Below are 27,512 nucleotides of genomic sequence, written 5' to 3' on the forward strand. Positions count from 1 at the left end.
AGCTCATTTTTTTTTTTGCTTGGATTAGGATCCCATTTATAAGCTTTTTAGAGACCTTTGGGAATAACTTGTCCAAATTCTTAGAGTTCCCAATATTTTCAATAAAATCATAAAAAAGCTCCAATTGCCCATTATCCAATTGTCATTGATTGTCTTTTACACTCCTATAAGTCTTAGTAATTACGATGATCAAATGATAGGATTGTAAAAAGACAATAGAGTTCTAGGGAATTTTTTGGAGAGGTTAAAATGGTCTTAAACCCTACACTTTGAGTCAATTTAAAGAGAACTATGTCAAATAACATATAAATTGGTGTTTGATTTTTGGACTTTCTTGACTTTCTATCTAGCTAGGCTTCTAACAACCTAGATATAGAAATGTCTTTGTACATAAATTCTAGAGCATTCTCTTAGTAAGGTAAAATGGTTATGATCCTTGAAAATTGGTCAAATTACATTGATTTCTTTTGAATTGAGGATAAGATTGATGGGTACAAAATAAATCACCACAAATTAACTCTAACAAGATGATGTTAAGGTGGTAATTCAATTCAAGTGAGGACCAAGGAAGACTTGGAGTCAAAGTTAAAGGAATTAGTAAGTTACTAGAAGACCTTAGTAAGTTATTTGTAAGAGAATTAATGAAAGGATAAAGGGGTAAGAAAGAGGGATTTTCTTGAGGAAAAAGTCACTTCATAGGGGTTTAGAGTGTCATTTCCCTAAACAAGATTCGAGCACACATGAACTTATAACTACCTAACTGATTGGTTCTTGGGTGACCCATACACTAGGCCGCGGCTCACCTCTATACTGTGTAAAATATCACTGGTCCATGGGTGAGGTGCAAACTAGGCCAAAAAATGGCTTGTCCTTAGGTCACTCATGACCAGGCTAAAACCCTCAATTAAAATGGCCTCTAGGGCCCCTATGACTAATCAAATTATGGGATTAAAGCCTTTGTTAGAAATTCCTTGAGTCAAACTCATTTTTGAAATGTTTTTGGTGCTCTCAAGCTTAATGTTGGCAAAATGGGGTGTCTATAATTGTTTTTTAGTTCAAGGGCAACTCCAACTGACCATTTGAAAAGAACACGTGGAAACATGAAGAAAGTGAAGAGTAGATATAGAAGAGGCATTTATGAATTACGCTATATTTGATTTGGTGAGTAGAGATTTAAAGGGGATTTTAAAATATAAAGACCGCTTAGAGTTAAATTTTGCAAAATTGCCCTAAATTAAAGAAATAAAAGTTGGTAGATATGCTCTAAATATTCACGGATATATAGGCTAAATGAATTATCTACATAGCATAAAATGCATATTCGAATCACAGTTAGTCATTCTCTAAATAATTTGTAACATACACATGAATTCCTATGAATAATTCAATTGTTTTAAAAATATATCTAATTTATTGATTTTGTACAAATTATTAATCATTTTATTTTTCCTAAATTAACCAAGTAAGAAAATACATAAAAAATATGAAAAACACAAAAAAACTTTTTTGATATCTATATAATAAAATACAACTGAGTTGTTACAGTTTTGTATTTTTTGAATTGAGGATAAATGTCTCTTCAACTACATTTTTGTGGATGTGACATTATTATATCTCCTCTAACTTTATTATACCTCTTCTTTAACCCATTTTTTTTAATTCTTACATCTTAAACCTAATTTTTTTAACCTACTTTATTGTTTTTCATTTTTTGCCCCTTTAAGCTTTCCATCGAGCCATAATTTTTTGGAACCCACTTTTTTTTTTTTCACTTTACCCTATATTTTCTCTTTTACTCTTTTAACCCATTTTATTATTTTTCATATTTTACCTCTTAATCTTAAAAATATTTAATAATACTGTTTCAACTTTACTTTTTACGCTTTTACTCCCTTAACTTGAGAAAGGATGTTTGTGTCGTCGGCACTGGTGAATTTTAATATGTATATAAATATCTACCTTGTGATACATTCTTTTATCTACCCTCTTTTCATTAGACAACTGTCAACTATCATCCACCATCTCTTTACTCAAGACTAAGGGTGGCAGTGGGTCATGTTGGGTAGTGTAATGTTGTGTTGAGATAAGGGTGTTCTAAAAATTTAACCAACTCAACCCATTTATTAAACAAGTAACAAGGCACAATTGTATAGATTGTTTAATGAATAAGTTGAACGAATTGTATCACATCAGTATGGATATGCATGACCCTCACAATACAGTTACGATCTAAAAATGAACACGACTACAATCTGAACATGAATCCAAACACGATTACAATCCAAACACAATTATAACCCGTGTCCATAACCTACCACTGGCATAAATTAAGTATTACAAAACATAGGTCAAGTTCCACAATAAAAAAAAAAAAGTACCACATATGATCGAGTCAGATTGTAAATAATTCAACATGACACATTAATCGACATGATAATTAAATGGGTCAAAATGGGTTAAACAAGCTAATGTTCCCAATCCAAACGCTACTCTTTCAATAATCGGGTTAGACATGTCGACAAAATTATGCATCAAAAATGATTAGGCTCAAATCAAATCTAGTAATTTCGTGTCATTTTTAAAATCTTGCTAGGAAGTCATGCTAAAAATTATCACCCATTCCCAAGACTATCTACCAACATGTTAATTTCTTTTTTGAGCGTTGATTTTCTAACTAGAAAGTCTTCACTCAATCAATACTAAAAATTGGCAGTTGTGTATCCAAGGAAAAAGATATGTGGTTCTGCGGCCATGCCACATCAATTGAGTATCGATCGAGTAAAGACTGTCTAGTTGGACAATCATTAACCTTATGTTTTAGTCTGATAATATGACTCACTTTTTCTGTACTCTCTTGGACTCTCCCCTCACATAATCATGCAAAATCATAAATATTGGTCCTTGACTCCTTGCGTATCCCGAAGCAAAGGATCCACATTTATGAAATGGGAGAGTCCAAAGATAGTATAGAACAGTCAGTCCGATTATCACAATTCTTTCTTTTTTAATACGTCAAAATGACAAATTATTAAATAATTAAAATTTTGTTCTTATTACAAAGGTGGACTAGTAAAAGTACACTCACAAAATCTTATTATTTTAAGTAAATAATTAGCTTTTAAACATTAAATTATTAAAATATAATTTCCTTTTTTATATGAAAGACACAAAACCCAATTGACTCGGTCGGATTTTCATGAACGTGGCCGACATTTTCAATACATCAACCGAGTCATCTCGGGGCAAGAGTAAATGTGAGGGGCGAGTCAATTCGGTCTCGGACAAGTTTTTATACCTTAACTCGCTCAATCCAAAAACAAAAACTTCCCGAATCGATTGCAGCGACAGCGACATCAAAGTACTGTCTCTCTCTCTCTCTCTCTCACTCTCACTCTCACTCTTTCCATCCTAGATTTTCATATTTGTAGATTATCTAAGTATTTTAGATTTTTTTTTTTCCTTATTAATGTCTAGAAACATAGAGATGAATTTGTGTTAATCTAGGCTAGGGTTTTTATTTTGATTTATTCTATATTCTTTTTTCTTCATTCCCTACTAAATATTGTGATTTCATTGGATTTTAGTTGTTTTTTAGATTCTTAGATTTTTATTGCTGTTCTTTTTAACTTTCTCTGTGTTGTTTGCAATGTTTTTTGTTACTGGAATGTGTATATGTTGTTGGCGTTTTAAATTTCTATGTTGTTGTTATGTTAGATAATCTGTTAAACATTGTTTTATGATGTCTACTTGATATTTTTCTCAATTCTAATGGAATGATTTATGATTTGGTAGGGTTTTATGTTGCTATTTTAATGCAAAGTAACAATTGAAGATTTATGTAAAGTTCATTTCAATGATTTAAATTCTGTACATGGTTTTAAAACTTGCTTTTACATCTTGTCTCGTCCATGAACGGACGAGTTTTTGATACGTTTGAGTTGTCTTGTTTAACAATGAGACAAATGAACTATGGTTTGAAATCTGGTCCGATACATTTGACTTGTTTATCCGTCTTGTTGGTGGACAGTACCAAGACGTATCGGACGAGTCATCTCGATGAGATTTAAAACTGTGATTTTGTAGAAACCAAAGGAAAAAAACAAAATCAATCTTCTTTATGGTTTGTACAACTTCCACATTCCAACCGTTTTTTTTTTTTTTTCCCTACAATTCGCATCTCTTAAGTATCTCTGGAAGATTTTTAAAGATCTTTTCACACTCCGGTACGATTGGGGATAAATGTTGTAGGACCTTGGCCTCCCAATCTTTTATCATTTTATTTGGCAATAGTTTGGTGGTCAAATAAATTCCGAAAAGTTTCATAAAAAGATTGGGAAAATTTTGGGGATTATACAAATGACCTTTTTGGGTCTCTTCCCAAAACACATCATCTTCAATCCCCCTTAAAACCCTATCTGGTTCTAGAGATTTGAAGGTTGAAGAAGATAAAATTTTGATATTGAATGAAAAAGATTTTATCATATTTGGCTATTAATCAAAAAATCATCAATTCATCTCTTGATTAGACAAATTAATTGGTTGGTCCCTTACTCAAAGAATTTTATTTTTATTGTATATTTTTTTTTTTTGTTGAAAAAATTGGATAATTTTTTTTTTTTTTTTTTAACTATAGTCTTTATCATATCCTTCAATCCTACTTCACAACCCGAACACACCTTAAGATCTTTTTCACTCCTTGTCAACAATCTATTTTTCAAAATGTACACCTAAATACTCTAGAAAATCCCATTATGTGGATTGGAAACTTCTTATTTTCTATATCTTCGGCCCGTATATTTTATGGACTACTAACAGTCTGATAGCTTGGCCACCTCATAGTTATATGAATATGACTTGGTCAACTTTTTATCTTTTTAGATGACCATATTAGTGTTAGTATTAGTCTACCCATACAAGTCAATTATATTTTGAGACAATCTTTTTAATTCATGAACCATGTAAGGCTTGATCCCTATTTGGGTATGTAGGTAACCTTTTCAAGTTACACGACTGAAATTTATAATAAAATAATATGATCATGCGATCATTACGTATTGTGGGTAACTAATTTTAGCATTCATAAGATGTGAACGTTTTTGTCCCAAGTCAACGTTGTAGGTGATTTTGGACCATGGTAGGTCCACAGAGGAAATCAAAATACAATAGATCCTAGTTATAAAAAAACATTGGATCCTTGTAAACCTCAAACTTTGAACAGGGCTAGGAAATGAGTTAGGGAACAACTCATTTTTCATGGCTCTCACATGCACGATGATCTTTTCAATGGATTCGAGTTTTTTCATTGAGGTAGGGTAGTCCCATCGGCATGTGAGTATTTGTTGGCACATATTGGAGAATCGTTCAGAAGATCATCTCAACCTTCTCCCACTAGATATGTGATTGGTCATGTAATTTTGACTTAATTGAATGAAGTTTTTGAGATCTTTCTATGTGTATTCACACTGATCCTTTGACCTGAGAATCATATGAGATTCTTTGAGTTGTAATTATGATCCTTTGATTCGTTAAAAACTTGAGGTTTCAATTGACCAATACAATAGACGTTTTGAGAATTTAGTTGAACTCATGAGAGTATCATGATGATGTCAATATGAGATTCCACATGATGACCATCTCCATGAATTCCCACATTTTGAATTATTTTAATATTTGGACGAACAAGTAAAATGCCGATTGATGAGTTTTTTTATTAAAAAGATTTTTGATCGATTTTTAAAATATTATACGCGTATTATGTTTTGACAATAGCTTTAAAATGTTTTTGTGATGTCTATTATATACATATATCAAATGGTTGAGATGGTGGGAAAACTCTTGATTATCCAGAAAATTTAAATGATCTAACATTTGATAGGATACTTGAGCGATGTGGAAGGATCACAATGTGATTACACGTGTGAGTTGATTTATTTTTTTCTAGTACACTGTGTATCGATTATTGGACAAAGTACAATGGCGCGATGGTGTTTGCATGATACCACTGGTTATAGGTACATATTCTCAAACCATGGAGATTCCACCCTAAAGCCCATATTTATTAATGCATGTGGGTTCGAGTTTTCCCATAAAAAGGAATAAGAGATTGACTTATTTAATTATCGTTGAATTAATATTGGAAACTATGTGTAAATGAAAAATAGTTTTTAGTTTTTATTGCACTAAAAGGAAGACCTCGTGCACACCTCTCATTAAAAGTAACACATGCATGTCTCTAGTAATAAAACGCATGTTATTCAATGAAGACAAAGCCTCATGCATGCATTTACATGAGAAAGTTTTCTCAAAGTAAATGTGAGACCCCATTATTTAGTGCATGAAATTTATAGGAGAAATTTATTCATTAAATAGAACAAATTTAAAAGTCATGTATTTACACATGAACTTTCTTATTAAATAAGCTCCTTGTAATCTTCAGTTTAAATACAAAACCTCATGAATGCAGGTCTCTTATTAAACTAAAACTACATTCGTATTATCTCATCCAAGCATGAAGCTGACTCTCTCTTTAATGAAATCACCTTTTACATATGCATGCATGTAAGAGATTTTGTTCATTAAAATATATCAGCTTCCAAAGTATTTATAAAAAAAGAAATTAATTGTTTATCTTGTACGTCGTATAAATAGAGGACTTCCGTATTCGAAAAGAATAACTCAAGCAACAATAGGTCATTTTCTATTTTTGTACAAGTTTTTTAGTACACCCATAAGTACTCGGTGCATTAAAATTTGGGATATCTCGAGTGAAGATCTTGGAGTCCTGAATTGAGGTTTTTGTATTATTCTTTATCAAATTAGATAAATGATTATCAATGGAGATAATCACAATGCACAATTTATTTATTTATTTATACTAATCATTTATTTAGTAGATTGATAATCTTCGACTTGATCTGCAATGCATGTTGTATCGCGTACAATTAGAAGATGAACCCCACTCCTTCAAAATAGAAAAATAAGTTATACTAGATGGTAAACTCAATTTCTTTAAAATAGGAACCAAGTTATTGTAACAAAGCCTAGTCAAGGGTTGCTTGTGGGATTTTGTGCACTAGCAGGCATCATGTACAGCAACATCTTTTGATGGCGAAAGGGAAGTTAATCATACATAGCAACATCTTTAGAGATTATAAGTAGTATATTTTATCAGTATAAATTCTTTCCTATTCTGAAGAAGTGGAGTTTATCATCCGATAAGGTCATCTGAGAAGATAAGAGTTGATATCACTATGAGGTGGTCAAGTTGTCAAATTGTCAAGAATCCTGAACAGTGTATGATGGAAAAGGCTGAGGAAAGCATTTTTCTTCCTTCCATGCAAATCTATCATGCTCCATATTAGCTGGGGATTCAAGCTAGCCTGGCAAATCTCCACTCTCTCTTGCTACATCTTAAAAGCTTCTTTATGGATTACCCATTCCTGCATAGGCAATCTACTCTTAATGATACGTTAGGGTCAATTCTAAAAGTCACATTCTTTAAATTTTCTCCTCAATTGCTAATCAACATTTCGAAGCCCCATAAACATTCCATGCAGTGAGAATGCTCCATTCTAGACTCTGGATTTTTTGGTCTTTGATAATCTTCCCTCTGAACTTATTTGGACCAGAGCCATTTTTTTGGGTAATGTTTATGTTGTATCTATCGTAGAATCCTAATGTTGCTTAGCTCAAAACAACTTTTTCACTTTAGGAAGCATGTAGGAAGGGAAGTACAATGATTGTATCGGCATCCATGATGTTGTCTTCCAAATTGATTAGGTGCACTAGTGCCTTACAAATAATTGAGGTGTCTTTATTTGGTTTGATTGATGAACTTAGATAAAAGAATTGATGCATGTTTGTTTATCCTTGACCTTGCCAGTTGAAGCTGCCCCCAAAGTACTTCATTTTCTAACATCTGGTTTCACCTATCCTTTTGATTTTGAAGGTCTCTACTCTCTTTGCATGAAACAGCATAATGTACTATATATGGCCACACACCTCTCAAGTTTTATGTTTTTTTTTTAAATTTTGGAAGTTGTTTATTAGCTACAAGTGCCATTCCTCAATGCCTCACTGGCTCCTTTCCCGTTATACCTTCAAATTATTTGCTTTTCTTTTAAGTGATTGAATGGCCCCAATATTGACTAGTTTAGGATAGGGGAGGACTGCTAGCAACTGTTTATGCTCATCACTTCTTCAATCTAATCAGACATCTAGGATACAGATTGGCATTTCTAACTCACATTTGCATCATATGGATCTCTTTGAGATTTAACAAAGATCCTCACATAGATATGACTTCCCAGAGAGCTTGATTTGACCCACTGGGGAGGTAGTGTTCTTTTAGCATGTCATCGACTAAACTGAAATAGCTATAAGCATTGACCATCCAAGTCTTAATAAATCGAGGGGAAAGAGCAGACCTAGATCATTAATATTAATTGCATTGGTAAAAATTTATTACAATCAAATCCATAATATTCTGAAGAATAATAACTGATAAATTCATAGTCTGGGTGATATTGACAGCTCTCGTTGCATTAATGTTGATCGTTTATTTGGTGTCAGGGACATTCGAAGTTTCATTTCTGATGACACTTTTTTAGTTATGGATAGTAATGGTTAAAATTATTCTATATATTTTGATATTGAAATCAGATTTTTTAAGATCTAGAAAGTGCTTTTTCTAGTTATTTAAATTCTAGTTATCGTAATAATCGATCTAAGAGTGACAATCACTACTATGATCGTTATATGTATGAAACTAAATATAGGAAAGTTGTATTACACATTCTTATGCACAATTTTCATCTAATGATTCTTCTAAAATTGATGTGTTAGGTTCATTCTTCTTGTGCCTCTGTAACTATTCTTATTTTAAATAAAATGCAGCTTATTCAGGAGCGTAACAACATATTGTGGTGTACAAAGGGAAGTAGAAGATCATGGAACAGTTGGAAAACTTGCTACTGGAGGCCGCAGGAAGGACCAATACACCAGGGAAGAATCGACGCTCACATCCACCATCGAGAAGTCAACGTGAAGGTTCATATTCTGATGATGGAAGTGATTCAAACGATGATGACTATGAAAGTGGTGATCAAAGGGGTGGCAGCAGTGACGAGTCTGATGTTGGGAGTGATCTTTACAAAGACAATAGCGACAGGGAGCAACTTGCCCAATTGACCGAACTCCAAAGGGAGATGATCTTATCAGAACGAGCTCAAAGAAGAGATGAACAAAGATTGACAAAAAGGGTGAGAGGAAAGCAGAGTGGAGGAAACAAGACCCAACCTGGAAAAGAAACTCCATGTCCACCCTCGTCCCGTGTGCGTTCGTCAGTTAGATCTGCTGAGCAGGCATCTGCCAAGGACGGCGCATTGAATGAGCTGCGAGCAAAGAGGCTGAAACAGCAGAATCCAGAGTCTCATTATAAATCGGTTAGGCCACAATCCAACTTGAATGCAATTCAAAGTAGTTACTCCAACCAAAATGAGAGCCAAAGTGGAAGCGACGATGGAGACAAGGAATTGGCCGAGGGAGAAGACTTGGCCGAAAGTGATATAATCAGACTAGTAGACCACGAGGCCCTGACATTTGAGGATATCAAGAACATCACGATTCCGAGGTCGAGGCTAGCAAAGTGGGTCATGGAGCCTTTCTTCGAAGAGTTGATTGTGGGTTGCTTTGTGAGGGTAGGGATTGGGATGAACAAGACCAAGAACAAGAACGTTTACAGGCTCTGCATGGTTCGGAATGTTGATGCCACTGACCCTGACCGACAATACAAGTTAGAGAACAAGAGCACACACAAGTACCTCAATATTTTCTGGGCTAGTGAAAGTTCAGCTGCCAGGTGGCAGATGGCCAGGGTATCAGACTCTCCCCCACTTGAGGAGGAGTTCGATGAATTGGTTCATGAGGTGAAGAAGATTGGGGGACAAATGCCAAGTCGGCATGACGTGCTGGAGAAGTGGGAGGCTATACAAAAAACCGACACTTACGTCTACTCCGCTGCTACCATGAAACAGATGCTTCAGGAGAAGAAATTGGCCTCGTTGCGGCCGTTGAACATTGCTTGTGAGAAGGACCGTCTGCGGAGGGAATTGGAGGTAGCCAAGAGGCGGAGTGGAAACAGGGCTGAGATGGGGAGGATTCAAGCGAGGCTGCGGGAACTCGAGGCCACTTCTCGGGAGCCAAAGATAAAAGATGCAAAGGCCTTGAGGTTGGAAGAGATGAACAAAAGAAACAAGATTGAAAACTTCAAGAATGCCTCAGAATTGAAGCCAGTGAACACAAGTTTGAAAGCTGGGGAGGCGGGTTACGATCCGTTCTCGAGGAGATGGACTAGATCGAGAAATTACTATGTATCGAATCCTGGTGGAGGAGACGAGGCTACCATTTCCGCAAATGAGGATGCTGCGACTTCATCGATTGGGCCAGGAGGCATGGCCACAACAACAGCAGCATTGGAAGCGGCAGCCGGTGCAGGAAAATTAGTGGATACCCGTGCCCCTGTCGATGTGGGAACAGCATCGAACTCACTTCACCACTTTGAGTTGACAATCTCGTTTGCAGAACTGCAGAAGAATGGGGGACCGGGTGGTGCGCATTTGGGATTGTTGGCAAGGAAGCAAAGGATAGAGGCAACGGTTGGATGCAAAGTTGCGGAGAACAACAGGAGGAGGCACTCTCTGACACTGACAGTTGGTGACTACAAGAGACGGAGAGGTCTGCTCTAAAATGTGACACCCAAGTAGATACTTCAGTCAGGTAAAGAATTGCTCTAAAATGTACCTTATTTTTCAAAGATTCCGACTAGCCTTACTAATTTAGTAAGATTTCAACTCTTACTAGGTGTCATTGACCTCACCTTGTAGTATCCAAAAACATGATCCAAACCCTGAGAGGACAAAATTCTATCCATTTTGAAAAAAAAACAAAATTCAAAAAAATGTTATCTTTTACTGTTGAATTTAATTTTATTTGGAAGTTACGTGGAAGTTTGGTAGCTGTCCATTTTCAAAACCTTGGATGGAGCCCCTTTTTTTAATCTGATTTTTTCCATGAAACCTAGAGGCCTGTGGTGTCGGATTGCCAATGTGGTAATCCATTTGAGCAAGCCGACCCTTAGTAAGGCTAAAAATCGTACTAAGCTAGTAAGTAAAGTGTTTTTCTTTTTCAAAAATGGGTTGCTCATAATTTAGTTATTTATTTTGGTTTTATGAATATTAATGGTATTGTCTTTGATGCTGAAACAGTGGATTTACCAACATCAATTATACCCAGTTGACTGAGCTTTGCATCAAAAACAAAGGACAAAGGTGAGATTCTGTTATTGGTTCTAGTGTCATCCCTTATATATGACTTTCTACTGATGTTGCAGTAACACAATTTTGGGACATGTTTTGCTATAGTTAATTAGGGATGTTTAGCTCTCCTAATTGCATTGATTTAAGGATTGGTTGTCATTAGAAACCCTTTCATTTTATAATAATCCATGTTATAGAAAAATTGTGTGAAATGGTATTTTAATAAATCTAAAAATATAATTTCCAAAGCAATATATTATTGGGATTTGAAGGATCTAGAGATGGATCTGTATCTAATCATATCAAGAGACATTGAACCATATTCGACCCATTTTTTATTTGGATGTACGGCAAAGATCCAAACCCGTTAATTCGGTTTCCAGATCACGCGGAATTGGGGTCTAGTCCAACTGATTGCATGCTTTCCTTTTTTTATTTGGAGCTTTTATGGCGCACAAGGATGATCATATTGATAAAGAGTAGTTTACCAATGAATGGAACTATTACTATTTAATTGAAATTAAAGAATCAAAGAATTTTTCTAAAAGATTATGTCAACTTAAGAAATTTTGATCTAGTCGAATTAGGGGGACCAGATGAGCTGAGCTAAGGCATATGGGTCCCTCCCCCGGGCACGTGCAATGCCCACACTTTGCACACACCACATAAGTGAGGGAGTGCTCTTGTGGGTGGCCTCGAGAAAATATTGCTCATATTGGGTATCAAACACTCAAGCTACGGACTCTCTGGCTTTGAATAAACCATTTGCTTCACTATTATAATGAGGAGAAGGAAGGCTGAATGTGTTAGTTGACACCAAAATTTGTTTAGACCATAATAGAAATATTAGTTAAATTTTTTTTAACTTATTAAAATTATAGAAATATCCTTTTTATCAAGTTATTTAAAAAAAAAATCCATATAATATAATAAGTAATAAAATACAATAGAAAATTAGATTATTTATTAAATATTTATTTTAAAATAATTAGAAATGTTTTAATCATGTATAAATCCTAATTTTTGTAATACATGTGTGTGTGTGTGCACATGCCACCTATTAGTCGGATAAATATAACCATCTATTATGTGTGGTCTGATAAAAGTAATCATCTATTTTATGTGGATTGCAGTATACATGGTATAATGGAATTTATAATAGATCTATAGGGAGTTGTAGAAAAATCTGGAATTGGAAAGGGAGTTTTTAATTTCAACGGAACGTAGTCTAGATAGAACCATGGTTTAAATGTAATTGTAACCATATTATAAAATAAAATAAAATTTAGTCAATCTCTACTTAGGCCAAGAGGGCAATGTCATCAATTTGAAACCATGGGTATCTCTGAAATTGATTAAAATCCAAAACAGGGTATCGCTAATATTGTAAAATTTGTGGGGTATCTCAAAAGTTACCCAAACATGCATGGGGGCATCTAATATTTAACCAAAACAGACAAATATGATGGAATCCTACAACACAGGCTTCTACAACTCTTATTGTTTGACATACAAATGATTTTTTATTTGAGATCACAAGAAGGTAGGGTATAGAAGTAACATAACAAAAATTACCACAAATGGGTACTTTTTTGGGTAAAATTATACAAATACCAATATGGTAATGTACCCTTCTTCGATAAATATTGGTCAATTATTTGAAAAAAAAAGTGTATTTAGTCCCTTCTATTGCGTGCCCCAAACCTCAAAGAAGTTTTCCGACGTGCAACAGAGTAAATCTAGGGGATTAGACCAGTAGCTCAGTTGGTTCGACACATTGCAAAGCAATTATGAGGTTATGGGTTCAAGTCATGCTAACCCACAAAAAAAAAATAATAATAATTAGGAGGTGATTCAAGTTGCTTATGCATAAAAGGTTAAAACTTGCTGAGTCGACTCGACTCGACTCATCTTAGTTGAATTTCGAGTTAAACTCCATTATACTAAACTCGTTTGAACGAACTCGGTTAAGCCATACAAATGGTCCAAAATTCACGTGGCTTTAACCCTGTAACTGTTACCTCATCACACTGCCCCACTCAGTAGTTCCATGGCCCTTATTGGACGATATAACTGACAGTTAAAACACGTGAGAATTACCGTTAGGCAGTTACATTAGGAACGTGAATTTGATGTCCCATTAACATACAGCCCCCACATGTTTGTGGACCCACGCACAAAGATCACAGATGCTTTATTAATTTCAAAGAGCTGTGTTACAAGCCTACACTACTTCGTACAACACTGTGCGTGCAAAGGAACACTGATATCCTCAGATGTATAACACTCGTATCTCGAGAAAAGGCATCTATGGTTCTGCACACATGTTATTTTCAAACTCAATTTAGGATTTAAGCAATTTTTAGGTACTTGAATCCAATGGCCATTTTCAATAGTGTAGGTCCACCGAAATATGAGTACATGTGTGTAGGTGTTAATTAGCTTATTTGGTAAAGTCTTTAGGTTATGATATCACAGACCTAGATTCAAATCTCACTAACACCGAGTTACTGAACTCATTAAAAATAGACTTATCGATCAAAAAATAAAAATAAAAATTGGGCACTTGCTCATGAGTCAAGGCCTAAGAAAACAAAGCGTATGTTGGATGACAGACTAGAACTACTATTAACTGGCTTGGTTTGATCGAATTCGTGCTTGTAGTTCATCATTATGGAACTAAAGTTGGCAAATATGATTTGGTTTAATTGATATGCACCTTCACACTTACCACTAACCATTCCTTCTCATCTAGTCAAAAAAAAAAAAAAAACTTGAATTTGCTTCAATTATATGTAGAGTGCTACTAGCCTTGCTAAGTTAGGAAGGATTTCACCCATACTAAAGGGTCCTTGAGCTGACCTTGTGACATAAAAAAAAAAAAAAAACATGATCCAAAGCTTTAGGTTTGTAGAGAATAAAATTCTATGAACTTCCAAAAAATATTATTTTCACCATTGAATTTTAATTTTAAATTTTGAAGTTAGGTGAAAATTTGGTAACCATCTATATTCAAAACCTTAAATCAAGTTTGAAAGAATATTTTTTTTGAAACAAATAAATTTTTTATATGAGTTTTTCGATGGAATTCAAAGGTCTGTGGTGTTGGAATAACACAAATTTATACTAATTAGCTTAAATATTTGTAAGCACGCTTTTAATTATTACATTTAAGTTTTTATATTCTTATCTCTAATGATATCGATGAACATTTGTATGTGAACCCATATTAAGTGGACACAATGGCCAGAGATGCATTACATGAAGAGGTGACATAATGATTTTTTTTTTTTTTTTTTTAACTTTTCTAACCTCAACCAACAATTCTCCATTAACATGACCATTAGGATTTGAAGAAAAACACAAATTTCAATTAGTTCTACATTTTAGGAGAATAGTAAGACTTACTCTTACGAATACATTTTTCTTGGGAATCCTTATGATTTCAACGGCCATGTTGATGAAGAGCCTCAACTTTGTTAGTGAGGCTAGCATTTTCAATTTTTTTTTTTGTTTTGTTATATATTTACTATTATAATGAGAGAAGGCATAGTGGAAGTGGTTCGAAATAAAATTTGAGTTATCATAAATGCCCTTATTTTTGTATTTAAATTTAATAAAATCATGGTTATTTTGGTAAAGATCAAGAAAATTGTCATCACATTGTTTAATTTTCAAAATTTTTAAAATATCCTTATTTTTTACTTTGTAACCTTTAAAAGCTCTTTAATTAATATTTTAAATTATAAATAAGCCTTTTTAATAGAAGTGTGTTTGCACATCACACCTTCTAGTAAAAATATTGGGAAAGGAATAGTTCAATTGACGTTTAGGATCTTCATCAAATGGACGGATGAGATAGGAGCATAATCTTCTTGAATGAATCTTTAAAAAATTAACACTAATCCCTAAAAACCTGAAGTTTCCTCATAAAACTTGGGATACCAAATATCTGAACGAACACCACGTGTCATTTGTGAGGATATCGTGAGATGAGACTATTATCCTTAAAACTCGGAGATGACGCAAATGTTCTTCCACGTTATCTCTCTTTTCAAATATTTATTTTTAATTTATTGGCTCAGCTTGGCTCGGGTCGGCTCCTTTGCTACACTAAGCTGGCTCGTAAAAATAAGGACAGGAGTGCATGCAGCATGCCCGTAACTGTCATGCTTCACACATATGGATGTGTTTGGTTATTAGTTTCAACTTGTGCTGCCAAAGATCACTCCATATGATGCAAGTTTGCAATCATCCTCGTTATTGAAGCTAATTCCCAAAATTTTCAGTCACTTATGTGTAACCCCCCTCTCCACCATTGTTTTAAAACTCGGTTTTGCGTCTCATCTCATTGTGTCAATACCGAGTCGTCTTAGACGAGTTTTCTGATATGATTGAAATGTCTTGTTCAAAAATTTAAAAAATGAATGTGGGTATTAAATCTTGTTCGAAAATTGACTTGTCCGTCTGTCTTGTTCATGCCTGATATCAAGACGACTCGACGATTCATCTCGATCTTGGACGAGTTTTAAGGGGATTCAAACTAAAGAACTGCACTTTCTAAGGATAAAGTTACCTTATTATAAATACGAATCATTCTCACTATCTTAAATCACATTCTTTTAAATATTTCTCCTACTTTCTCCAAACCTTTATTGTTATTTTTTTTTTTATCTTCTGAGCTTTCTTAGATCATTTGTAAGGAGCCTAGAATCTTGATGAAGAGTTTGAGAAATTTTATAATCTTCTTCCAGCTCCCTAACTAGAACATTTGCTTACACTATGCAAAACCTCATAAGCTTTTTCAAGAAATCCTACCAATTCTCTCAATTTGATTTAGAGAAAGTAATGGGACACAAAATGTCAATCTTGTGAACTCATGGTGTACGGAACTGATATTTTGAGATTGATCATGATTTAACCATCAACATTAATGCCAAACACCGACTGATTTAACAAACACATTGGGATCGATGTAATTAATTAATTGATAAATGAGTGAAGAATAAATAGAAAGAGGGGTGATAAAAGGACTTTTTTCCCCTTTTGTAAGACTATTTACACCTCAAAATTCCTATTTGATTTAATTAACAAGTGTGTTATAAAAAAAAATGGTGTGGCAATAGAAATTCTCCAAGAAAAATATATAATAACCCGCTAGATCATTTAAAGGGACATATAATGCTGACAACCTTATCATGAATATCTGGGGTCACTAAACGAATTATATCCCTCCATTCCACTCATGGTTCTAAAACTCAGTTTTGCGTCTCGTCTCATCCATGCCAAATAACAAGTTGTCTTAGATGAGTTTTCCTTATACATTTGAGACATCTCGTTCAAAAAAATAAAAAATGAACGTAGAGTTTAATATCTCATCCAAAAAATTAACTTGTCCATCCGTCTCATCCATTCTTGATACTGAGACGACTCGAGTGATACGTCTCGGTTGAGTTTTGAAGCCATGATTCCACTCCAACCACACTCATGCATCCTAAAATTGTTACGACGAACAACACATTTCTAACATGGAAACTATGCACATGGAAGATTCCATGTCCATCAAGCTATACCCAGTATGTGCAAGTGGGTCCCACCATCACATGGTAATAGGTGGACCATCATCATCATATTGGCACTTCGAGCTGTTCCATGGCTTTCTTATTTGACCAAAAACTATATCATTAGTTCATCCTGATTGCTGAGCTCACAAGTGGAGGAATAAAAATTGGTTCCTTATGGCCGCCACTAATGCAATTTTGATTATTTTTTTAGTATTTAACATGTTCCATACGTTAACTCTCTTTTAATTTAAACAAAATGACCTTGTTATAGGGACTTATTCTGCACTAAAAGTCAAAGCTTAGAACTACATATGTAGTGTCATTATAGTGAGAATCTTCTATCTTTAATTAACTCTTTAAAGTATTGTTCTTCAAGCTTTTAAAGATTATAAGTTTTCTACATGTCAGATCCTAATAAAATGCATCTTTCAAGCTTCTCACCCTCTTTAAACAATAATAAATTGCTACTCTAGGTAGTTGGGATCCATCGATCGAACTCCTTAAGAAAGAAAAAAAAATCCAACTATCAACATGAAACACATATCTAGATGATATGTCATGTATTCTTAAAATATAGAGTCGTGATGTAGTGACCTTGAGATTGGATCTCATATCGCACATCTTGACGTGAAAGTGGATAGGAACCATATATGCTTTTTCACTCGTGTCTCGAGGAAAAGAATCTATGGTTCCTATACACTTTCACCTGAACATTATTCTAAGATAAATCCGGACCATTAGATTTCGTATTTTCAGGAGTTGCCCTCTATAGAAAACCCTTTCTTTTCAATAGTGTCATTATAGTGCATATTTTATGGAACATTTCACCAATCAAGATCCTTATAGGGTAGATTTAATTTTGATTAGCTGTTAGTGATAAACCCTAAAATTACTATATGATATATTTTATACTTATACAGTGTCATTATTGAAGTCTTATCCTAAAATTTTGACACCCATAAAACAAATTTTGTGCCTAGTTCTAATGGTTCTTAATTAACCTACATTCAAGTCTGACATTTTTGTTAAACATCCATTCATGAAAAGGAAATCCCATACCAACCAAGGGTTTTTCGTGATGGTAAAGAAGCGTTTTGGCTTATACCCAAGTCTTGATTTTGAGTCACTTCACTCCCCCTCGAATAAAAAAGTTGTGTGTACTATGTGGGTTGGTGCACAGGACTTTGGATTAGTCCTTTCGGATATGTTGTGTGTTGGATGAATGGGTCAGGCAAAGCCTGGTTAAAGTTTGATTTGCCATCTCCGGATATATATATATATATATATTCATTAGGTTACATACCCTTGAAGAGTTCAAGCCCTTCATGATTGAAATACTCAAAATTTCTTAGATTAAACATCATCTATCAGACTCATGGTTTTTAAATTTGTTTTGACATCTCGTCTTGTCCATGAACGAGATTGAGTCGTCTTAGAAGAATTTTTCGATACATTTGAGCAGTCTTATTCAACAATGAGAAAAATGAGTTGTGATTTTAAATCTCTTCCAATAAATTTGACTTGTCTATCCATCTTGTTGATGGATGGCATCGATACATATCTGACGTCTCGGTCTAAAATGAGATTTAAAAAAATGATCAGACTGACTTTTATAGTATAAATTTTCTTAAAGATGGTCTGATAATTCAAGGGATCAATGGGCCCCATCCTAGATTTAATTTGTGATATTTCTTAATTTGATGATGATAACAATGATGGTCCCCTAATTTCCACTAAATGATTGTGGATGCAACCAACAAACATATGGGGGAGACGTATTTGCGATCAATATATTAGTTTTCCTTTATTTATATTAAAGGGTAAAGTCTTAGGTCTTAATTTATTTATTTTTAAACAACTTCATCTCTCTCACTTATTTCATGTTTTGTTTAAATTAGTATTGCAAGCGAAAGTGTCCTGTCTTCAGATAAAATGTCCACGTCTTCTTAATTTTTTTATGAGAGCTTCTATTGCCACAACAACTTTTACTTAGAACACTCCAATGTTAATTCTTAGTTAATATAACATGAATTGGGTTCATTTTATTTCCCAAAAGAAGTCTTTCAGTTGCATTCATCACTTTTATAATCAAGGATTTCGTTGCTAAAATACCAGTAATTTTCACGAATAATTTATCAATAAATTCTTTAATTATAAAAGTGACGAATTCACTATAGAATCATATTTTGAGAATTAAAATGAATGGTATATCAAATCAATCAATTTTAACATAAGTTTCACACATTTTAAGAAATATCTCATATGAATTTGGGCAGGGGCGGATCTAGGATTTTGCTCTCCTGGGGGCAATCAATAGAGGAAAAAAAAATTGTGGGGGTAATAACGATGGATTTTCTTATCTGTTACAATAACTCATGTATCCGCATAGGCTTCGAAAATTCTTGTGGGACAAATGCTCCAAGTGCAGCCAAAGTAAATCCACCCATGAATTTGGGTGTTGTAAGTAAAAGTTGGTGTAGCAATAAAAGCTTCTCTTTTTAATTTCGGAATAATTTTTGTTCTAAATTTTCTTGAGCCGAAGCCAAGCCAAGCCACATAACTGTTTTTCACTCTCACTCTCTCTTGCTTACGTCTTAGCGGTTCCTTATAAAAATCGACTTTTGTTTTAAATTTCCTCGAACTAACATTTTCGTACCAAAATATAATTTATTGTATACCCCACGTGGCAAACTCAATAGATTATCCTGACGTGACAAGTTCGGAACCGTAGATCTGAACTCCTCGGGATACACCAATTATCACGATTCTTATTTTATATTTTCTTTTACAGCGACCGCCATTAAAACGGTTTTCGAGCTCCTCTGCATCTCGCCTTCTACATATAAAAAGAAATAAGGTAAAAAAAAAAAACGATGCGATGAATCAGAGGAAGCTTCGGCCATGGATGATAAAATCAACAACAACAAAAAAAACCCTTCTCGATCCTCTCTTCTTCTTTCTCCATTACAGAAATTAAAAAACTATCTTCTTTCTCTACTCTTTTTCCTCCCCACTTCTCTCCTCGCTCTCGTCCTCATTGTCCTTCTATTCTACAATGGCGCCTCTATCTTCTGTCTCAAGATCCCTTTTCCCGCCAAAACCATCTCGAAACTCACACTTTCTCTCCAGAAAATTCTCTCACAGAAACAACTCGAAATTGGTCTTCTTCATCTTCTTCCTTCGCTTCTTCTATCATGTTCGCAGTCAAAGAAGAAATCGGACCTTCAAAGCTGAAAACTCGTCTATCTCTTTTGCAGAAATCAGAACCATTGAACTTTTCTTCTTCTTCTTTTACTCATAAACCAAAATTGTTTAGGAAACACAGATCAGTGTTGAAGATTTTGCAGTCTAATCAAAACCAATCGAGACGATTTTCGGTTAAAGTGAAGGAGTTCTTTCATGGGTCTTCTTCCAATTCTTCTTGTAGGATTCACTTCTTCATGACTTGGATTTCTTCTTTGGAGTCTTTAAGTTACAGAGAGTTATTTACAATCGAGAGCGTTTTTAAGTCACACCCAAATGCTTGTTTACTTATAATTTCGAGTTCCATGGATTCGAAAAAAGGAACCCAATTGTTAAAACCCTTTAAGGATCATGGGTTTCGGGTTTTGGCAATTTCGCCCGATTTTAATTACATCTTCAAGAACACATTTGCAGAAGCTTGGTTTGATCAGTTAAAGAAGGGAAATGTGGATCCTGGGGAGGTTTCTTTGGGTCAAAATCTCTCCAATTTGCTTAGACTTGCTATATTGTACAAATTTGGAGGAATTTATATTGACACCGATGTTATAGTCTTGAAGAGCTTCTCCAATTTGAGAAACATAATTGGAGCACAAACCATTGATCTTGAGACGAGAAATTGGAGTCGGTTGAACAATGCCGTTATGATCTTTGACAAGAATCATCCTCTCCTTTCCAAATTTATAGAGGATTTTGCACTGACCTTTAATGGAAATAAATGGGGTCACAATGGGCCTTATTTGGTTTCAAGAGTTGTCTCACGGGTGAGGGGAAGACCTGGATTTAATTTCACGGTGTTGCCGCCATCAGCATTTTATCCGGTCGATTGGAGTAGGATTCAGAGCCTCTTTCATGGACCAAGGGATAAGGTTCATTTGAAATGGATGACGAAGAAGCTCGGGCAAATTCGTAGGGAAAGTTTTGCTGTTCATCTGTGGAACAAACAAAGTAGAACGCTGAAGATCGAAGATGGGAGCGTTATTAGTCGTATAATGTTGGATTCCTGTATTTTCTGCAATTCCTTGGTTTCGGCTTTGTAAAGAATCGTGTTCGTCGCTCTCGGGTATCAATCTTCAAACAGATATGTAAGAAAAAGAAAATCTTTTTTTTTTTTTTCTTTTCTTTGAAGCATAGTTAAGCTTTTAATTGGGTTTCACTTGTTTAAGCTCTTTTTTTACTTTGTATCTTCTTACAAGATCAAATAACATATATGAAAGGAAGACTGCCTTCCTGTTTCTAGTTTCTATGTAGTCTCCCTCTGTTATTAACAAAAGAATGTGGGATCATCTCTTGTATGGGCATTGTGAGGAGAATTTAATGGACAATTTTTGTAAAGACGATGAAAAACGAAAACAAATTAATCTCTTCTACATCGCAATAATTTATGGGTTTCTCCACATAATTGTTGATCTTCGGTAGTTAGGAACAATATTTGACATTTTGTATAATTCTTTCTTCTCTACTGATTATAACCCATAAAGATCAGCCATTTCTTCAGTAGTTTACCGCTTGTAGTTTTATTGGGTTTCGTATAATCTTTTGTGACCATTTACGAGGTTTTTGCACATGAGAATTATTAATGTACGATGCATGATTAAGAAAAAATGATAAAGAATCAAGTAATACTTCAAAATCAAAGATGCCATTGTTGTTTATTTGTTATAATGTGTTTAATCTAAATTCTCATTTGCTTTCTCAATAATTAAGATTTCTTTTATAAAAAACTGCTACCTACCATTGGCTTTTTGTTGGGTATGTTGTTGTCATCCGAATGATTTAAAGAATTTCTTGTGACCAAAATCAAAAGTATATTAAAAAATTCTTGCTGAATCCAATGGATATTTACTGTAAATTTACCTTTTTTTTTTTAAATAGTAAATGATTGGTTTCATTGAACACCCAGGATAAACAACTTGAAAACAAATGTTTGCAAAGATTCGGTTCCTCAAAGCTATTACAATTGATTTGCCCCATTTAATTGTTGAGTCGTGCTCGAGTGACCTCAAGATTGTACCTCATTCGTGAAAGTGCGTAGGAACAATAAATGCTTTTGACTCGTATTTTGATGAAAAGCAACTATGATTCCTACACACTTTCATGTCAAGATGTGCAATATGAGGTACAATCTAGAGGTCACTTCAGCATTATTCTGAATTGTTTTCTCCTGCACATATCAGTTCAGAGAAGAACGTTCACCAAGACATTTGGTGGAGAAATAGCGCAAACAAGACCATGTCAATTATGCTTATTCACTCGAAGACAGAATCTGAAGTATAAATCATTGTGTTTTACAGGGTATACAAACCTCCTAAAAACTAATGCCTTCTTTTGTCTAAAACAATAATGTATATTAAACAACAGATTACCCTCCACACTTTGGTTGCCTTTCCTGCGTATAAACACTTCAATAACTTTTGATCAAATACTCTATCCGCTGCACCAAGTATTCTGCCAAACAAATTTTTTTATGGAGAACTCTTCTCGAATTTCATCGGAGGCTTGAGAACTCCAAAAACATGGGAAGGTTTACTCATTCTCCTTCACCAAGTGTTCCACATCTCCAAGCTCGACTTCACCTCTTTGCAATCCTTCCCCTTTTTGAAACAATAACTCTATCTGCTCCAAAGACTTCCCCTTTGTTTCCGGAACAAATACATAAATGAAGGCAATAGAGAGAGCCGAAAGCACAGAAAAGATGAAGAAAGTTCCAGCCACTGAGATGATATCACACAAAGAGAGGAAAGACATGGAAATCAAACCACTACTCACCCTATTCCCGACAGAACCAAGTGCCGATGCTTGAGCATGTAGCCTCAAAGGGAAGATTTCCGATGTCAAGACCCAACAAATCGGGCCCATGCCCACCGAGAAGAACGCTACATTCCCACAAACGAACAAAATCGCTAGTCCAATTCCAACTTGTCCATGCATGAACGAAAGAGTAAAAACTAAGCAGAACAAACAAGTAGTCATCCCTATCGTGCTCACATACAACAATGGCTTTCTCCCAACTCTATCAATGAGAAAAATAGCAATCAAGATGAAAATTGTCTTGGTGAATCCTACGGCAACGGTGGCAGAAAGAAGAAAGCTTTTATCCTCGATTCCAGCTTCTCTAAAGATCCTTGGACTGTAATACACGGTGGCGTCAATGCCCGTGACCTGTTGAAAACATTGGATTCCAAACCCAGTAATCAACATTCGACGAAGCGAAGGAGATGGGTTCAGCAGTTCACGCCACACAGCTTTCTCTTCATACCTCTTCTCTGCATTAGCAGCACCGGCCGCAACTTGTATCTCAGCCAATCTCTCTTCCACCTCTTCTTCAAGGTCATTGGTCTTCAACAGAACCAATCTTGCTTCTTCGATTCGGTTCTGCATAACAAGCCATCTTGGGGACTCGGGAATAATAAAAAGAGCAAACCCAATAAATATCGAGGGGAGGATTCCCACCCCAAGCATTATTCTCCAGTTGAGATGTGATGGTAAGCCAGAAAATGCATAGTTCGAGACGTACCCGAGAAGGATACCTATGTTTATAAATATTTCAGGGTACGAAGTAAGAGATCCTCGGGCAACGGTGGGTGATATTTCAGCAATGTAGACCGGAGCAATCATGATTCCAAAACCTATCCCTACCCCAGTTAAGAGTCGGCCTAGCATTAGTACTTGAAAAGATGGGGCCAAAGCCATTATAGCTGCACCTGTTTGAAAGACAATAGCCGCAAAACCCATTGTCCATTTTCTACCAATGGCATCCGAAGCTCGTCCTCCAGCTAAACTACCCAAAAGTGAAATAATGCTTAAACACCCAACCAAAACTTCTTCTTGTACTTCTGTTATCTTTAGATCCTCTTGAATGAATATGATGGCTCCACTCATAACACCCACATCTACATAGATCAAAATTCAAACCGAAAGTTCAAATTCGTTGTCAAATTAGCAATTCTAGATTTGATAAAGTAGGAGAAAAGGGTATGATGGTTAGTTGTAAAGAAATTTAATAAACAAACAGGTATTCCCCATTAACAAATACTTTTGATGGATCTTAGATGAACTTCAATCTCTCCACATTAATACCAATGTTACACGATGTAAACTATCATACACAATTTAAAAGGAATATATTGTAATGATTCATTTTTTTCTTTGAATGGTAAGTCAATTAGATTAGATCTAAAGTGATTCAAGTCATCCAAATTGTAACAATTGAGACAAATAGTCATGGTAATTATTTGGACAATCACATTAGAATATATAAAAAGGGATCTGTACTAGCAGATCAATACACCGTCTTAGCAACATTCTGACGGACAAAGATCTCAAATTCCTTCTTTCTAGTGTTGTCTGATACTTAATATAATTTGAGTTATATGGGCAATCTCCGTCTTTGCAAGACGATGAATTGTGATCAAGAGATTGGGCTAGTTGTATGTATCCTAAATCCCTTTTACAAACTTGAGTTCTTACTTGCATAGAGAGCTAATTACATTAAATAAAAATTACGTGGCTCGAACTCAACATCCCTTGATTTATTTTCATTTAGATCTTTCAGATTTTGAACCTATTTTTCCCAACATCTATTGCAACTCTAACCACATTTTAATCCTGAATCATGACCACCAACACACACCCAAACATCAAACAGAAGAAAAGAACCATTCTTTATTTCAGTTTTTTTTATTTTTTATTTTTATTTTATATATATGTTTGTTTGACTTAGAGATGGAGAAAAAATAAAAGGAGTCCCATTTATGCAACACAAGAAATATTAGAAAACTTAGATTTCTCTGTTATTAGAAAACTATGCAACCCGTGAATCATTCCAACGTGGGAGTCCACAAATAAATAAATAAATAATATAGAAAAATAAGAAAATAGAGAATCAAGGAAAGAAAATTAACCGTAGCCCACAAGAACAGTATTGAGAGAGGCAAAGATGGCACAAGCGATCACAAATTTCTTAGTGTTGTTGTTCTGATCTTGTCTATGATGATGTGAGTCATCATTATCATCATCTTCTGTACTCCTCATCACATCCATCCTCTGATACTTATTTCCAGACAACCCATCTCTATTCCCATTTTCTTCAACACCCATCTCTCTCTCTCTCTCTCTCTCAAAGAAACAAGAGAGAAAAATACACAAAAACTGAATTTGGGTTTCTTTAGTTTCTAAATCTCAGAACAGAAAAAGAAGAAGAACCCATTGATCCAGATCTGAGGAAGGTTTGTGGGTCCCACACTGATGTTTATGGAAAGTCTTAATGTGTGTTTTTTACCTTGTTTTTCTCTTCTTAATTATTTTTTAATCAATTAATTTATTAATTTATTTATTATTAGAGAATTAGGAAGAGAGGAGAACTGAATCTGATGGCTTGAGCAAGGAAGGCTTGACTTAGTCTTAGAATCTTGACATTAAAAGAGACCTTGTTGTTGTTCCTTCTTTTGTCTCTTTTTGATGGTTGTTGGCAGACTTTGTTGATTCTGATTTCTTAGGCGAAGCTCTCTATGTAAGAAAAAAAAAAAAAAAACTTTGAAGATGACAGTCCCCTTCAATATTTTGAAGAAACCCTCTCCACTGGATTACACGTAGCAAATTCAAGGAGGTGTTTCAAATTTTGCAGAAATGAAGGACGTTAAATAAATTCAAAATGCCACGTGTTTTTTTAACGAAGAGGGTTTCTTCAAAGTCGGACTCAGCTTTTTATTGAAGAATTTACTCATGAATCATGCTTCGTCACACAAAAAACGCGTGGTGTACCAACTTGGGTCCACCAGCTTTTCATGAATATTGGATCCACCTCATGATGAACGCACCGACATATTATTGGGATTGATCTGAGGGAAAATTATCAAAAAAATCCAAAAAAAAAAAATTATTTACGAAAAATAATCTAATTTTTAAAAAATTAGAAAAATGATACAAATCTAGTCTTTCAAATATCGAATTTTCTCTCTCTTTAATTCTCTCACCTCTTTCTCTCTCCTCTATATTTTTAAAAAAAAATGAATTTTTTTTAAATACCGATCTTTCAAAAATCGATTTTTCTTTCTCTTCAATTCTCTCACCTCTTTCTCTCTCCTCTATATTTAAAAAAAATGATTTTTTTTAAATACCGATCTTTCAAAAATCGATTTTTCTTTCTCTTCAATTCTCTCACCTCTTTCTCTCTCCTCTATATTTAAAAAAAATGAATTTTTTTTAAATACCAATCTTTCAAAAATCGATTTTTCTCTCTCTTCAATTCTCTCACCTCTTTCTCTTTCCTCTATATTTAAAAAAAAATGAATTTTTTTTTAAATACCGATCTTTCAAAGATCTGTTTTTCTCTCTCTTCAATTCTCTCACCTCTTTCTCTCTCCTCTATATTTTAAAAAAAATAAATTTTTTTTAAATATCGATCTTTCAAAGACTGATTTTTCTCTCTCTTCAATTCTCTCACCTCTTTCTCTCTCCTCTATATTTAAAAAAAATGAATTTTTTATTTGAATATTAAATTAATTCGTTAAATGAGATATGTCAATAAATGAGGTAAATTTTAATTTTTTATTATTATAAAATATTAAATTAAAATCAATATATTTGAATTATTTATTAATATTTTACTTTATATTAGGTAAATAATATAAAAATTCGTTTAATATTAGGTAAATAAATGAGGTAAATTTTAATTTTTTTACTTTATATTTTTATTATTATAATATTATAATATTTTTTTATTATTATAAAAAATTCATTTTTTTTAAATATAGAGAAGAGAGAAAGAGGTGAGAGAATTGAAGAGAGAGAAAAATCGATCTTTGAAATATCGGTATTTAAAAAAATTTGTTTTTTTTAAATATAGAGGAGAGAGAAAGAGGTGAGAGAATTGAAGAGAGAAAAAATCGATCTTTGAAAGATCGGTATTTTAAAAAAATTCGTTTTTTTTTTTAAATATAGAGGAGAGAGAAAGAGGTGAGAGAATTGAAGAGAGAGAAAAATTGATCTTTGAAAGATCGGTATTTTAAAAAAATTCGTTTTTTTTTTTTAAATATAGAGGAGAGAGAAAGAGGTGAGAGAATTGAAGAGAGAGAAAAATCGATCTTTGAAAGATCGGTATTTAAAAAAATTTATTTATTTTTAAATATAGAGGAGAGAGAAAGAGGTGAGAGAATTGAAGAGAGAGAAAAATCGATCTTTGAAAGATCGGTATTTAAAAAAAATTTATTTTTTTTTAAATATAGAGGAGAGAGAAAGAGGTGAGAGAATTGAAGAGAGAAAAATCGATCTTTGAAAGATCGGTATTTAAAAAAAATTCATTTTTTTTTAAATATAGAGGAGAGAGAAAGAGGTGAGAGAATTGAAGAGAGAGAAAAATCGATCTTTGAAAGACCAGTATTTAAATTTTTTT

General features: G+C 34.1%; 1 protein-coding gene and 2 pseudogenes across 3 annotated transcripts; 2 read left to right on the plus strand and 1 right to left on the minus strand.

Moving 5' to 3' along the window:
• The first annotated feature begins 3,330 nt into the window (after positions 1-3,330).
• LOC147387545 (protein RTF1 homolog pseudogene) lies at positions 3,331-11,536 on the plus strand (annotated as a pseudogene). Of its 2 annotated transcripts, none has more exons than XR_015171564.1 (3): positions 3,331-3,358; positions 8,896-10,776; positions 11,265-11,535. The product of XR_015171564.1 is annotated as a protein RTF1 homolog pseudogene, transcript variant X1 (transcript). The 2 variants fall into 2 exon arrangements; XR_015171565.1 differs by lacking the exon at positions 3,331-3,358 and adding an exon at positions 3,512-6,011 and having other exon boundaries at positions 11,265-11,536.
• An 8,174-nt stretch (positions 11,537-19,710) lies between these two features.
• LOC147387546 (uncharacterized protein At4g19900-like) lies at positions 19,711-21,436 on the plus strand (annotated as a pseudogene).
• An 860-nt stretch (positions 21,437-22,296) lies between these two features.
• Positions 22,297-25,383, minus strand: LOC147387547 (putative polyol transporter 4). The gene is made up of 2 exons (XM_086420408.1): positions 25,024-25,383; positions 22,297-24,012 (listed from the first exon to the last, which is right to left on the minus strand). The coding sequence occupies exons 1-2, from the start codon at positions 25,217-25,219 to the stop codon at positions 22,646-22,648; spliced, it is 1,563 nt and encodes a 520-aa protein (XP_086276534.1). The 5' UTR covers positions 25,220-25,383; the 3' UTR covers positions 22,297-22,645.
• Between the last annotated feature and the right edge of the window lie 2,129 nt (positions 25,384-27,512).

The sequence above is a fragment of the Akebia trifoliata genome, chromosome 13 (assembly GCF_017979445.1).
Source record: "Akebia trifoliata isolate Shusen 1 chromosome 13, ASM1797944v1, whole genome shotgun sequence".
NCBI classification, from domain to species: domain Eukaryota; kingdom Viridiplantae; phylum Streptophyta; class Magnoliopsida; order Ranunculales; family Lardizabalaceae; genus Akebia; species Akebia trifoliata.

Excerpts from the sequence above, each read along its gene's own strand:
- LOC147387547 (XM_086420408.1), bottom strand. The coding sequence starts at position 25,219 with ATGGGTGTTGAAGAAAATGGGAATAGAGATGGGTTGTCTGGAAATAAG. Across the intron at positions 24,013-25,023 it reads TACTGTTCTTGTGGGCTACG|ATGTGGGTGTTATGAGTGGA; the intron begins GTTAATTTTCTT and ends TGATCTATGTAG.